Here is a 13193-nt window from a genome sequence, read left to right on the forward strand (position 1 = left end):
ACATATCCATTATGCCAGTCTCAAAAGTTTTGGCCCGTCAAATTTTTGACAGTAGAGGCAACCCTACAGTGGAGGTAGATGTTACAACAGAAAAAGGTTGGTGACATGAAAGTGGTTTACTTTATTGATGTATTGTTCATTTTAGGATAGCCAAAAAATAGTTGAATGGCAATATTTTACATTCTCATAATGAAATGAATTTAGTTCTTGATAAAGAGAAAAATTATTAACTATAAACTCCTAGTAATAAAACTAGAAAAGGGAATTTTAAGAATGGAGAGACCATCTATCAAGATTTTCTGTCTAACAGGAATGTTCCGAGCAGCTGTTCCCAGTGGGGCGTCGACCGGTATTTACGAGGCTCTGGAAATGAGAGATAAGGACCCCAAGTTTTACCACGGGAAAGGTAGGTTACACAAAGCATTGGGCAAAATATAAAGAATCTGTATCGCTTTTCAATTAAAATGTACTATGAACTAACTTGTATCTTTTCTTTGTTTCAGGTGTTTCAAATGCTATCAATAATGTGAATAACGTTATTGCACCTGCCCTTATCAAATCTGTAAGTTTTATAGGTTTAGATTGTAGGTTACATATTGAAAATTAACAAAAGATGTTCAATATTTTGAATATTAAAATTAAAGTTGGTAAAATGAAGTTGCAGCAGGCTTGAAAGATGTGATTGTATTGCAAACAGAAACATTGATATAAGCAACAGCTTTCAAAATTTATAAAAGTAGTTTCAGACGTAATGCTATATTTATCATGTATTCTTGTAAACCTATGTTTACTGATTCAGTTACCTATCATTGTATATCTCTGATTGAAACTATTCTGTTAATAATTGTTGAATGTTGGCACTAAATGTGAATTTCTTTATATGAGATTCTGTTTTGATATCTAGGGTTTAGATGAAGCCGACCAGACAGCGGTGGATACATTCTTGTTAGGTCTGGATGGAACTGAAAACAAAAGTACGTATTCCATGTACTGGATTCAAACTTAAGTAAACTTCAGGTGCAGTCTGACACTTTTAGTACTATATAATTAAAAGCAAGTAGAGCTATAGTCTCATCAGAGAATTCTGTTTAACTTTAAGAATATTTGAATAAATGTACTATCTTTATTTTAGGTAAATTGGGGGCAAATGCCATTCTGGGTGTTTCCCTAGCTGTTTGTAAAGCTGGGGCTGCCAAAAAAGTAAGTACCGAAAAGAATTTTCCCTGATAAGTAGATGAGATGTTGAAATGTTATTCTTTACTAAGGATATATATTCCTATGAAATTAAGCTCATGGATTTTCATCAATAGGGAGTTCCCCTTTACCGCCACATTGCTGATCTTGCCGGAAACAAGGAGGTCATTCTTCCCGTCCCAGCATTCAATGTCATCAATGGAGGCAGCCATGCTGGTAACAAACTGGCCATGCAGGAGTTCATGATTCTCCCAACAGGTATGCTGAACTAGAACTGTGTAACAAATGTATATATGTACTGGTATGACAGATATTGTTTTGTTAAATATTGTTTTATTGTTGAATTTCGTAAGAAAATTGCTGTAGAGTTTATGGAGATTTTATATTGACATTTCTGTAGGTGCCAGCTCTTTCAAGGAGGCCATGAGAATGGGATCTGAGGTTTATCACCATCTGAAAGCAGTTATAAAGAAAAAATATGGCCAAGATGGTGAGAGTTATTGTCATGTGTTAATTACAAATCATGTTTTCAGTTATGATCTGGAAATTATTTAGAATTAGAATGTGCATAATTAGAATTTCTTTTTTTTTTTCAGCCTGTAATGTGGGAGATGAGGGAGGTTTTGCTCCAAACATTCAAGACAACAAGGAAGGTATATTCTTATCTCAGTCTCTTTTGATAGATCCATTCAATGTTCCATGTATTGCTTCCATGTATGACTCAGTTTTCCAAGGACAGTTCAGTTTGGTTTAAAAATTGGGGATCAGATTTCTAATAAATAAATATAGATACTGTTAAAATATATGAATTATATGTTATGAATTTCATTTTTTTTCAATGTTGTCACATTTTATACAGTAATGAAACAAAACAAAAAAATAAATTTTTAAATCCCCCAATTGGATATTTTTTATGATAAAGCAGATGTGGGTCTCAATTTTAAGTTTGTAGGTTTGTTTAAATTTTTATCATTATTGCTTGCATCCCTAATTCATTGATTATTGTCATAACTACAATATAGTATAGATGGTTTTAGATAGCTAAAGGAAAAAAAGCAAATTTATATTTACATAATACAATTTTCTTTGTTAGGTCTGGATTTGTTGGTGGAGGCTATTGAAAAGGCAGGGTACACTGGTAAAATCAAAATTGGCATGGATGTTGCAGCATCAGAGTTCTGTAAGGAGGGGAAATATGACCTAGACTTTAAAAATCCAAAGTCTAATCCAGCTGATTGGGTAAATATAATATTTAATCTTCTTTGCTGGATATTGATATAACAGAACAGAAAAAAATGTATTTTTCTATTCAACAAATTTGTGACTCTTAATGTTAAAATATTTTTGTATAAGTACATGGCCTATACAGAAAATTTGAAATTTCCTCTATATTGACACTAATTTCTGTTTGACAGATCACTTCTGACCAGTTGGCAGACATATACAGAGGCTTTGTTTCCAATTATCCTATTGTGTCTATTGAGGATCCTTACGATCAGGATGATTGGGAAGCCTACTCCAAACTAACAGCCTCGGTACAAATCCAGATAGTGGGGTGAAGCATAGTAAAAATTTAAAACTTATCAAGTCTACCAGTACAAGAAAAAGAAATCAATAAAGTCAGATTGTGGTGTCTAAAACAAAAATACTTAAAATGAAAGCAGCATCTAGCAAAGAGATTTTTTTCTTTCCATATAGATAGAAAAATATAAACTGAATGAATGTTTTGAGTTTTTTCTAAAACCAGTCAAAATCGTTAGTCCTTGGACTTTGCTAGTCTCATAATTTTAGTACAAATACACAGATTGTGAGTTCACCATGATCGGACATATACCTTGCTTCGGACAACTTTAGGCAATAAACTCTCTTTCAACAGTTCCTCTGTATAAATCCAGATTTAAATTTTGATGATTGTGTTTATCATGTTGTGATAAAAAACCCCGCAAATGGCCTTAACATATTTTACATCATAGAATCGAAATTTATGATATTGCAGTACAAATCCAGATAATGGGGTGAGAAACAAGTTCTGTGTACTGTGAAGACCATTCTGTACAAATTTGGGGTTACCAAGTACAAGATAAAAATTTTCAAATGAGTTAACTATAAAGTCATGATACAATAGAATGTGGTTAAATCAAACATACTTATAATGAAAGCAACTTCTAGCAAATAGATTTTTTTTTCTTTCCCTATAGTTGAAAAATAAAAACTTAATGAATGTCATGAGTTTTGTCTAAAACCAGTCAAAACTATTAGTTTCTAAACGGCATAAAATTTTGTCTTAAAGTGTTATTTTAATCACAAACTATATATTAAACTCCATGTTGATAATTTTAGCAGCTGTCGTGTAGTAAGTTTTCTCAATGCATCTAGAATTTTAAAGGCTCATTTTTTGAAATATCTTGAAAAGATATAAAATTAGCTTTGGGTTCCATTTTGTTGTCAACTTATGATCTGAATTCTTTGTCCAGAGATGATTTACTGGTCACAAATCCCAAGCGAGTCCAGAAGGGTATCGACATCAAGGCGTGTAACTGTCTCCTGCTAAAGGTCAACCAGATTGGCAGTGTCACGGAGTCAATCCAGGCGTAAGTTACCAGGATTATAGGGGTATTTTTAAATTGGGACAAATTGTAACAACCTTCTTATTGATAAGTTGAAATATGAGGTTAAATTTCCATTCTGAGTGTTATATTTCATCCATTATAAGATCTTTGTTTTAGATATATCATTGGAACCAATCAAGTTTAGGGTCATAGATTTGTAGAAGTTTTAATTTGTCATGAAATGGTATGAAGCCACGTACATAAGCACTGATGTTCATTACAGATGGAAGATGTCCAAGGAGAATAACTGGGGAGTGATGGTGTCCCACAGAAGTGGAGAGACAGAGGACACGTTTATTGCAGATCTGGTAGTCGGACTCTGTACCGGACAGGTCAGGAATTAGAATGTTATCTTAGATGGATGGATATTTTAATATTCATATCACAAATCAGTGTAAATCACCTTTTATTTGTGAGAATTTTATTATCATGTAATTATGCAAGACAGTGTTCTCACAAAAATTTCATTTTCACACATGCTTGTATTTATAGAGCAATAGCCATATTTCATGAAAAATTTGTTGTGCTAATAAAAAGTTTTTAACTATCTCTTGAAAATAAGGTGTCACCAAAATTTAGTGATTCACAGTTCTCTTGTCTGTTCCATTTAAATGTTAGAGTGTAGGACAGTTAATCCACCTCTAAAATGTAAAGGAATGCTGCTGAAATAGTTGATTTTTAACTTTTGCTATTACATTTTAGATTAAAACAGGTGCCCCTTGCCGATCTGAACGTTTAGCCAAGTACAACCAGATTCTCCGCATTGAGGAGGAATTAGGAGCAGGAGCCAAATACGCCGGGGAAAAATTCCGCTACCCGTACTAGAAAATTAGCATAATTCTAAGACACTTATTTCGTTTAGATAAACATATTCTTGTATTTATGAAATTTGTCTTTATACAATTGCTGTTTTTGATTATGTTTGCTTTAAGTAGAAACTTGGGACTTGATCATAATAAAGACCTTACAACACAAGAACAACATTCCAAGTAGGAAAATAAAATCAACATTTCAGCACACAGTTTTTTGGTTGTTAACATGTTTTACCCCAAATTTTACTTATATCCTATGTTGAAAATATGGTTCAAATGGTGCAGGATGGAAGATGTTCTGTCTATATATATGTGATAAGCAACACATTAGTTTTTTTTCTTGAATGTTGATAAATGAATTCACCAAGTTATTAAGTTCTGTAAATCCATGTTATTATGTTGTATGTAGATTGTTTACCATTTTGTAACTGCTAATGATGTATAATGTTAACTAAATATGCTAGTCCGTAACAGTAATATGTGTAGTTCTGATATGAACTTGAGGAAATGTTTTATATCCTCTCCCAGACAAATTAGTGCTAGAGTTGATCTTTTGAATGAGACAACTCAAAAAAAACTTGTCTTTGTTGAAATGTTTCTGATTGATGTGGATTGAAAGGAAGAAAGAAACAAATGTACTTTGTTGGCAACTTTGGAATAAGGATGGATGTGTGTAGACTGAAAGATAAACTTTATGTTTGATCCTATTTGTTTACACTTTTATATATGTCCTTTAGAAAATGTGAAATTGTAGAATGTTTGATTGCTAGTTGTATTTAGAAAATAAGTGTGTTTTTGTTTATTTGCGACTGTTTGATATGTGTGAGTGATGTGTGTGGGGTTATGTTTCCCAAACAAACCCATCTCCCAGCGCAGAAATAGTGCTAGAGTTTTGTCTGAAGGCGAACTCAGATTTCTGTATTTGGTCATTCTCCTGTTATTTTAGCTCAAGTATTGATGAATGTATTCCAAAGTTGCCAACATAAAGTCTACAAAAAAGATATTGTTTGATAACTAATCCTTTATCCATGTGTACAATGTAGATTTAATATTATATTGAATTTAGAAAGTGTGCTGCTATGTTGATTTTATACTGAATTTTTCATTAGTTGTACCCTACTTGTTAGGTAGAGGAGTAGGAATCTTACACCATGCATGCTAACTGCCGTATTGTTCCCTTCTAATGTTTGTTTGCCTAAGTTAACGTAATAAAAGGCTTTGCTTGAACTTTCTTATTTTTTGTTCAAAGCGATTGTGAATGCTGTTTACTGGTATATTTTTACCATTGTTTAAAACATATCATCAGTTCTAATTATTACAAGATTTAATACTAAATATAAAGTGCTGTTACTCGTTAAGCATAATTGGGCAAATACAAAATTGGGGGAGGGAGAGGGTATTTTGCATTTTAGCAATGAAGTACTAGTATGTGGAGATGATGAACAGTATTCAAGCTCAAAAGTCCATTAAACAAAAGTTTTTGAGCAGAGCAAACAGGCACCTTTAAGACATCAGAGAAGGGATCAACTGTCATTGAGGAGTTATTATCCCCTGCTGACCAGTCAACACCCCCCCTCCCCTCCCATGTACTCCTTGTCTTAGTCTGGAAATAACTGAAAATTCCGTGGACAATTCAGTGTGCAAATAATGGACTAGCAATTAGTTTAAAAACCATCAGTCATCAATTGAATTAATGATAGATTGTCTTTCACTGGGGCTTGAGATTATCAACCAGTCTTAGTTCATGGTACTAGTGAATGTTTTATAGCCAAGGACTAGTGTATTATAAAAGTTATTCTATACAACAAACGTAATCTGAACATATCTATCTAAGATATATATTGTAATCGTAAAATGAAATGTGGAAAGTATGAAAATCTATCTGAAACACAAAATTATTTTCCTCCTATTAAAAAAATTCTCGAGTGTCTTTTCCCTGGAGCTGTTCACAAGGCTGTAATAAAGTCTTATTTGTCCTCTGTTTCCCATTGAAACCGCATCATGGATTAACTTTTAACCCCCCCCCCCCCAAAAAAAAAGAAAAAAAACGCATTGCTTAGAAATTTTTCATATATTGTGTGACAGATGTAAGATCAGTTGTATTCTCGATACTTTGATAGTTCTTTAATTTAAACAAGTGCTTTTGACGGATACCACCTCACTCCCCCTTTCGTGCACAAGCACAGGTCTTTCGAGTTTCTTTTTTTCCACCAAATAAAATCTTTTGTAAGATTTTTACATATCAAGTAACAGTAGCTGCAAAGTTGTAGCTCTCCGAAAATTTTTTTATATATTCACAAACTTCACAAATTTTTCAGACCAGTGAGCTATACAGATTTGCCTCTGTATTAACATCTGATTATTGAAGAATCCAAAATCAACCGGGAAGGGGGGTCACCACAAGTCATACACTTTCCTATCAGACTGAAAGGACCAAATGTAAATTAGCCACATATTTATCAGTATCACTGATTTGTTATAGATAAGATATCATGTGGATTGTTTTGATCCAGATATAGGAAGTTGATGTTTAAAGTTTCGTCATATTAAAAATGTCAGTGGATATGTAGTTTTTCGTGATTTTGGGGAGTATGGAATTCGATGAAAACTCCCTTTTGTTTCAAAAGGGTCAAAATAAGAGAAGAAATTACGGAGTTAGGGATGAGACTGTTGATTTCAGCACGGAGGAGTACGAATATGACAATTCTGCGTTCTCTGAAAAATACGAAGAACTGGAAAATGGCGGGATAGAGGGTAGGTGCTATAGGTTTCTGACGGAGCTGCTGTTCTACAGATTCTCTTTAATTGATGAATGCAACAAATTATTTCAGCAATGGGCTCTATCAAACAGAAAGTCTACATCAAGCAAAAACGTTATTGAGGAAGCACATCCATAAAGTAGCTTTGTTTCTATAGTATAATATATTATGTTTCAGTAAAATTATTGCCCGGGGAGGGGGTGGGGGTCACACTTCATTCCACCATGTGCTCTGTAACAAAAGCTAAACTTAGTAGAATTTTTGAGCAAGTTAAAAAATAAACTGACAGTCAGACCCAATTTTCATTATCTTAAGCTAGAATTAATATCGTAGCATATTTAATGAACTTGTGATATATTATTAGACTCCAACAGTGGTAGAAGTGTTGGAGAAATTGAATCCGCCTCTGATATTTTATACCGGCTTCGCTATGGATTTCTCGACCCAGAGTAAGTTCCAAATTTCTCAGAGTTGCAAATTCCTGGCTGCCAAATATTTTTGAAAATTAACCATGCATTTGACTTGAAATCAATTTTAATTTTCTACAACTTGCTCATACAGGTATTTTATTCATAAGATGTTCATTTGAAAACGTGGTTTGTGGTTTATCTTTAGTTTAGATTCAGAACACCTGATATCAGAATCCCAGGCTCGCCTGACGGGACAGGACAAACTGAAATTCAAAGAGGACATCCTGGAAGGGGTTAGGGAGGTGCCTCTGCCGATGAAGCAAAAATTAAGACTTCGACGGTTAGATGTTGCCCGTAAAATTATTAATAACACTCGTATACACTGTATGTTAAGGAATCAAAATTATGTAAACTTATAAATGTTTTCCCTCGATATTTAATCTCATGGTATTTCTATACAGAATACTAACGACGGATCATGTCAATAGACGAAGAGAACAAACTTCACAGAAGTACATCAGCTCTAAAGTATGTCTTGAAAGTACATGCATCCAAATAAAGTGAACTTGAATTATTATATTGCTTGTTCTATTTGAATTCATAAAGCCATTGTTGAAGTTCGTTAATTCTTAATTTCTAGTCAAGGAAAAACAACACAGTCTTCTTACACCTATGGGAATCTTCCATCACCAAATTAACAGGTAAATATAACGTGGCATTTTTAACGTCAGGCACGTAGCATTAATCCCACCTTTTGCCATATATAATATTTTGCCATAGCAATTGTTCATTGAAGGTCTGCCCCCCCTCTTTTGGTTGCAGTTAAGATGAATAAGGCTGATGTAGTATGTTTGGTTAAAGAATGACAGTGAGAAAATTGTGAGCTCCTTAAATATATTTTCTAATGACATTCTAGAATTAATGCATATTTTTTCCACTTTCTTTCAGCGTACTTTGGCAGCACAGTGGCTTCCTACTTCACATTTCTGAGGACTCTGTTTTTTCTGAACCTGTTAACCGGGATAATTTTATTCTCATTTACCGGCGTACCACAGGTAATGACGTTTACAAGTCTTTATAGTAAAATATAAACCGGTGTACCATAGCTAATGACATGTACAAGTATTAGTAAAATATAAACCGGTGTACCACAGGTAATGACATGTACAAGTATTAGTAAAATATAAACCGGTGTACCACAGGTTATGAAATGTACCAGTATTAGTAAAATATAAACCGGTGTACCACAGGTAATGACATGTACCGGTGTTGGTACAGTATAAACCAGTGTAACACAGGTAATGACATATACCGGTGTTGGTACAGTATAAACCGGTGTACCACAGGTAATGACATGTACCGGTGTTAGTACAGTATAAACCGGTGTAACACAGGTAATGATATGTACCGGTGTTAGTACAGTATAAACCAGTGTAACACAGGTAATGACATGTACCGGTGTTGGTACAGTATAAACCAGTGTAACACAGGTAATGACATGTACCGGTGTCAGTACAGTATAAACAGGTGTACCACAGGTAATGATATGTACAAGTATTAGTAAAATATAAACCGGTGTACCACAGGTAATGACATGTACAAGTATTAGTAAAATATAAACCAGTGTAACACAGGTAATGATATGTACAAGTATTAGTAAAATATAAACCGGTGTACCACAGGTTATGAAATATACCAGTATTAGTAAAATATAAACCAGTGTAACACAGGTAATGACATGTACCGGTGTTGGTACAGTAGAAACCAGTGTAACACAGGTAATGACATGTACCGGTGTTGGTACAGTATAAACCGGTGTACCACAGGTAATGACATGTACCAGTGTTAGTACAGTATAAACCAGTGTAACACAGGTAATGACATGTACCGGTGTTAGTACAGTATAAACCGGTGTACCACAGGTAATGACATGTACCGGTGTTAGTACAGTATAAACCGGTGTACCACAGGTAATGACATGTACCGGTGTTAGTACAGTATAAACCGGTGTACCACAGGTAATGACATGTACCGGTGTTAGTACAGTATAAACCGGTGTACCACAGAAAATGACATGTACCGGTGTTAGTACAGTATAAACCGGTGTAACACAGGTAATGACATGTACCGGTGTTAGTACAGTAGAAACCAGTGTAACACAGGTAATGACATGTACCGGTGTTAGTACAGTAGAAACCAGTGTAACACAGGTAATGACATGTACCGGTGTTAGTACAGTATAAACCGGTGTACCACAGGTAATGACATGTACCGGTGTTAGTACAGTATAAACCGGTGTACCACAGGTAATGACATGTACCAGTGTTAGTACAGTATAAACCGGTGTAACACAGGTAATGAAATGTACCGGTGTAAGTACAGTGTAAACCGGTGTACCACAGGTAATGACATGTACCGGTGTTAGTACAGTATAAACCGGTGTACCACAGGTAATGACATGTACCGGTGTTAGTACAGTATAAACCGGTGTACCACAGGTAATGACATGTACCAGTGTTAGTACAGTATAAACCGGTGTACAGGTAATGACATGTACCAGGTAATGACATGTACCGGTGTTAGTACAGGTAATGATATGTACCGGTGTTAGTACAGTATAAACCGGTGTACCACAGGTAATGATATGTACCGGTGTTAGTACAGTATAAACCAGTGTAACACAGGTAATGACATGTACCGGTGTTGGTACAGTATAAACCAGTGTAACACAGGTAATGACATGTACCGGTGTCAGTACAGTATAAACCGGTGTACCACAGGTAATGATATGTACAAGTATTAGTAAAATATAAACCGGTGTACCACAGGTAATGACATGTACAAGTATTAGTAAAATATAAACCAGTGTAACACAGGTAATGATATGTACAAGTATTAGTAAAATATAAACCGGTGTACCACAGGTTATGAAATGTACCAGTATTAGTAAAATATAAACCAGTGTAACACAGGTAATGACATGTACCAGTGTTGGTACAGTAGAAACCAGTGTAACACAGGTAATGACATGTACCGGTGTTGGTACAGTATAAACCGGTGTACCACAGGTAATGACATGTACCGGTGTTAGTACAGTATAAACCGGTGTACCAAATATAATGACATGTACCTGTGTTTGTATAGTATAAACCGGTGTAACACAGGTAATGACATGTACCGGTGTTAGTACAGTATAAACCGGTGTACCACAGGTAATGACATGTACCGGTGTTAGTAGAGTATAAACCGGTGTACACAGGTAATGACATGTACCGGTGTTAGTACAGTATAAACCGGTGTATACAACCAGTGGTGTACCGGTGTACCACAGGTAATGACATGTACCGGTGTTAGTACAGTATAAACCGGTGTACCACAGGTAATGACATGTACCGGTGTTAGTACAGTATAAACACCGGTGTACCACAGGTAATGACATGTACCGGTGTTAGTACAGTATAAACCGGTGTAACACAGGTAATGACATGTACCGGTGTTAGTACAGTATAAACCGGTGTACCACAGGTAATGACATGTACCGGTGTTAGTACAGTATAAAAACCGGTGTACCACAGGTAATGACATGTACCGGTGTTAGTAAACCGGTGAACCACAGTGACATAAACACCGGTGTACCACAGGTAATAATGACATGTACCGGTGTTAGTACAGTATAAACCGGTGTAACACAGGTAATGACATGTACCGGTGTTAGTACAGTATAAACCGGTGTAACACAGGTAATGACATGTACCGGTGTTAGTACAGTATAAACCGGTGTAACACAGGTAATGACATGTACCGGTGTTAGTACAGTATAAACCGGTGTAACACAGGTAATGGCATGTACCGGTGTTAGTACAGTATAAACCGGTGTACCACAGGTAATGACATGTACCGGTGTTAGTACAGTATAAACCGGTGTACCACAGGTAATGACATGTTGTTAGTACAGTATAAACCGGTGTACCACAGAGAGAGAGAGAGACAGGTAATGACAGAGAGAGTATAAACCGGTGTAACACAGGTAATGACATGTTGTTAGTACAGTATAAACCGGTGTACCACAGGTAAATGTTTTATAAACCGGTGTACCACAGGTAATGACATGTAGTTAGTACAGTATAAACCGTGGTACCGGTGTTAGTACAGTATAAACCGGTGTACCACAGGTAATGACACGTAGTTTTAGTACAGTATAACCAGTATATCAGCATCCTTTACAATGCAGTCTGATTTGTTTTTTGTAGATTACAACTGGAGAGTTTTTACTGGACCAGAGGGAAAATGGAAACAAAACGTTTGGACATTTTGTAAGTCAGAGAGAGAGAGAGAGAGAGAGAGAGAGAGTATTAATTAAATATAACTTGTGATAGCTATCCTAGAATTTACGATGTAAATGTTTTCCCTTGTAGGGAGATCTGTCCTACAGTTTACTTTTCTATGGGATATACAGAGATCAGGTGGATGGTTTCGACCTTCCATTATCCTACTTTTTGACCTGGGCATCTGTGAATCTTCTGACTGTTTTGTACCTTGCATCAAGGTATGTTTAAACTTTTAAGTTAAAAAGTAAAGTGAACCTCTTGCAAAAAATAGCGGCTAAACGGTTATAAAATCTGTAAACGGTTGCAATATTTCCGACCGATTTTTCGGTTCACTTTTGCCATTCCTAGTTTCTAGTAAGTTCCTTTTTAAATTTTTGTTCTATCTTGGTTGAAACTGTTTTGCTTTGGTTCCAGCATGTACGTGCGATATAGAAAGAGCAAGCTGTCAGACACGGGCAGTGATTTCCCGTTTACGTGGTCCACCCTCTGTTACTTTGATTTCACTATCAACACCAAGGACGGGGTCAAAGATCATCTGACAGCATTCTGTACACACTTAAAAGTTAGGCAATATTTCAACTGTTTTTCTTATCTTTTTTATCAGAAGAATCAGTAACACAGATACTGGACAAAAAGAAGTCTGAGTTGAAGATAAACTTGCCTTTAAAACATATTTTTGTTTTACATTTTCTATGTTGATTTTTTTTACCTTAGGAAAAGATACGGGAAGAAAAGTCCTTAGAAGTAGTTGATTGCCTAAAGAGGTATAACTTTCTTGCATGTGCACTCATACCCACACCCCACCCCCTTAAATGTTTACCTTACATGAACATGGCCACTTAATGCTGTTTTCAGACTTGGTATGTACTTTGGTCGGCTGGTCAGTAACATACTTGTGCTGGGGTTACTGGCAGGCAGTGGTTACCTGATCTATTATGTCGCCGAGAAAGAAACGAGTCAAGAGGATATCGATCTGGATGACGAGCCAGAGGATCTTGTACAGAAAATCTACGAACGATACAGGGCAAGTCAAAATCCTTAACATTATTTTCTTCCTTTTTTCACAAAAGAAATGTTCAAA

The 13193-nt window shown here is 35.5% G+C and overlaps 1 protein-coding gene across 1 annotated transcript in view; it reads left to right on the top strand.

Moving 5' to 3' along the window:
* Window positions 1-13193, top strand: part of LOC134252043 (transmembrane channel-like protein 3) — a 17109-nt gene continuing 3916 nt past the window's right edge. Inside the window, exons 1-24 of the mRNA XM_062734464.1 lie at window positions 1-96; window positions 311-406; window positions 504-562; window positions 905-974; window positions 1133-1200; window positions 1311-1452; window positions 1595-1684; window positions 1791-1847; window positions 2288-2433; window positions 2610-2749; window positions 3669-3785; window positions 4027-4135; window positions 4506-4625; window positions 7186-7369; window positions 7739-7823; window positions 7990-8124; window positions 8246-8312; window positions 8425-8485; window positions 8733-8839; window positions 12035-12097; window positions 12200-12330; window positions 12527-12674; window positions 12827-12876; window positions 12968-13136. Coding sequence (XP_062590448.1) covers window positions 12-96; window positions 311-406; window positions 504-562; window positions 905-974; window positions 1133-1200; window positions 1311-1452; window positions 1595-1684; window positions 1791-1847; window positions 2288-2433; window positions 2610-2749; window positions 3669-3785; window positions 4027-4135; window positions 4506-4625; window positions 7186-7369; window positions 7739-7823; window positions 7990-8124; window positions 8246-8312; window positions 8425-8485; window positions 8733-8839; window positions 12035-12097; window positions 12200-12330; window positions 12527-12674; window positions 12827-12876; window positions 12968-13136 — 2499 coding nt within the window. The 5' untranslated portion in view covers window positions 1-11. The remainder of the gene's footprint in view (window positions 97-310; window positions 407-503; window positions 563-904; window positions 975-1132; window positions 1201-1310; window positions 1453-1594; window positions 1685-1790; window positions 1848-2287; window positions 2434-2609; window positions 2750-3668; window positions 3786-4026; window positions 4136-4505; window positions 4626-7185; window positions 7370-7738; window positions 7824-7989; window positions 8125-8245; window positions 8313-8424; window positions 8486-8732; window positions 8840-12034; window positions 12098-12199; window positions 12331-12526; window positions 12675-12826; window positions 12877-12967; window positions 13137-13193) is intronic.

The sequence above is a fragment of the Saccostrea cucullata genome, unplaced genomic scaffold, assembly GCF_032062105.1.
Source record: "Saccostrea cucullata isolate Sc308-1 unplaced genomic scaffold, CSIRO_AGI_Scuc_v1 ctg6, whole genome shotgun sequence".
Taxonomy (NCBI): Eukaryota; Metazoa; Mollusca; class Bivalvia; order Ostreida; family Ostreidae; genus Saccostrea; species Saccostrea cuccullata.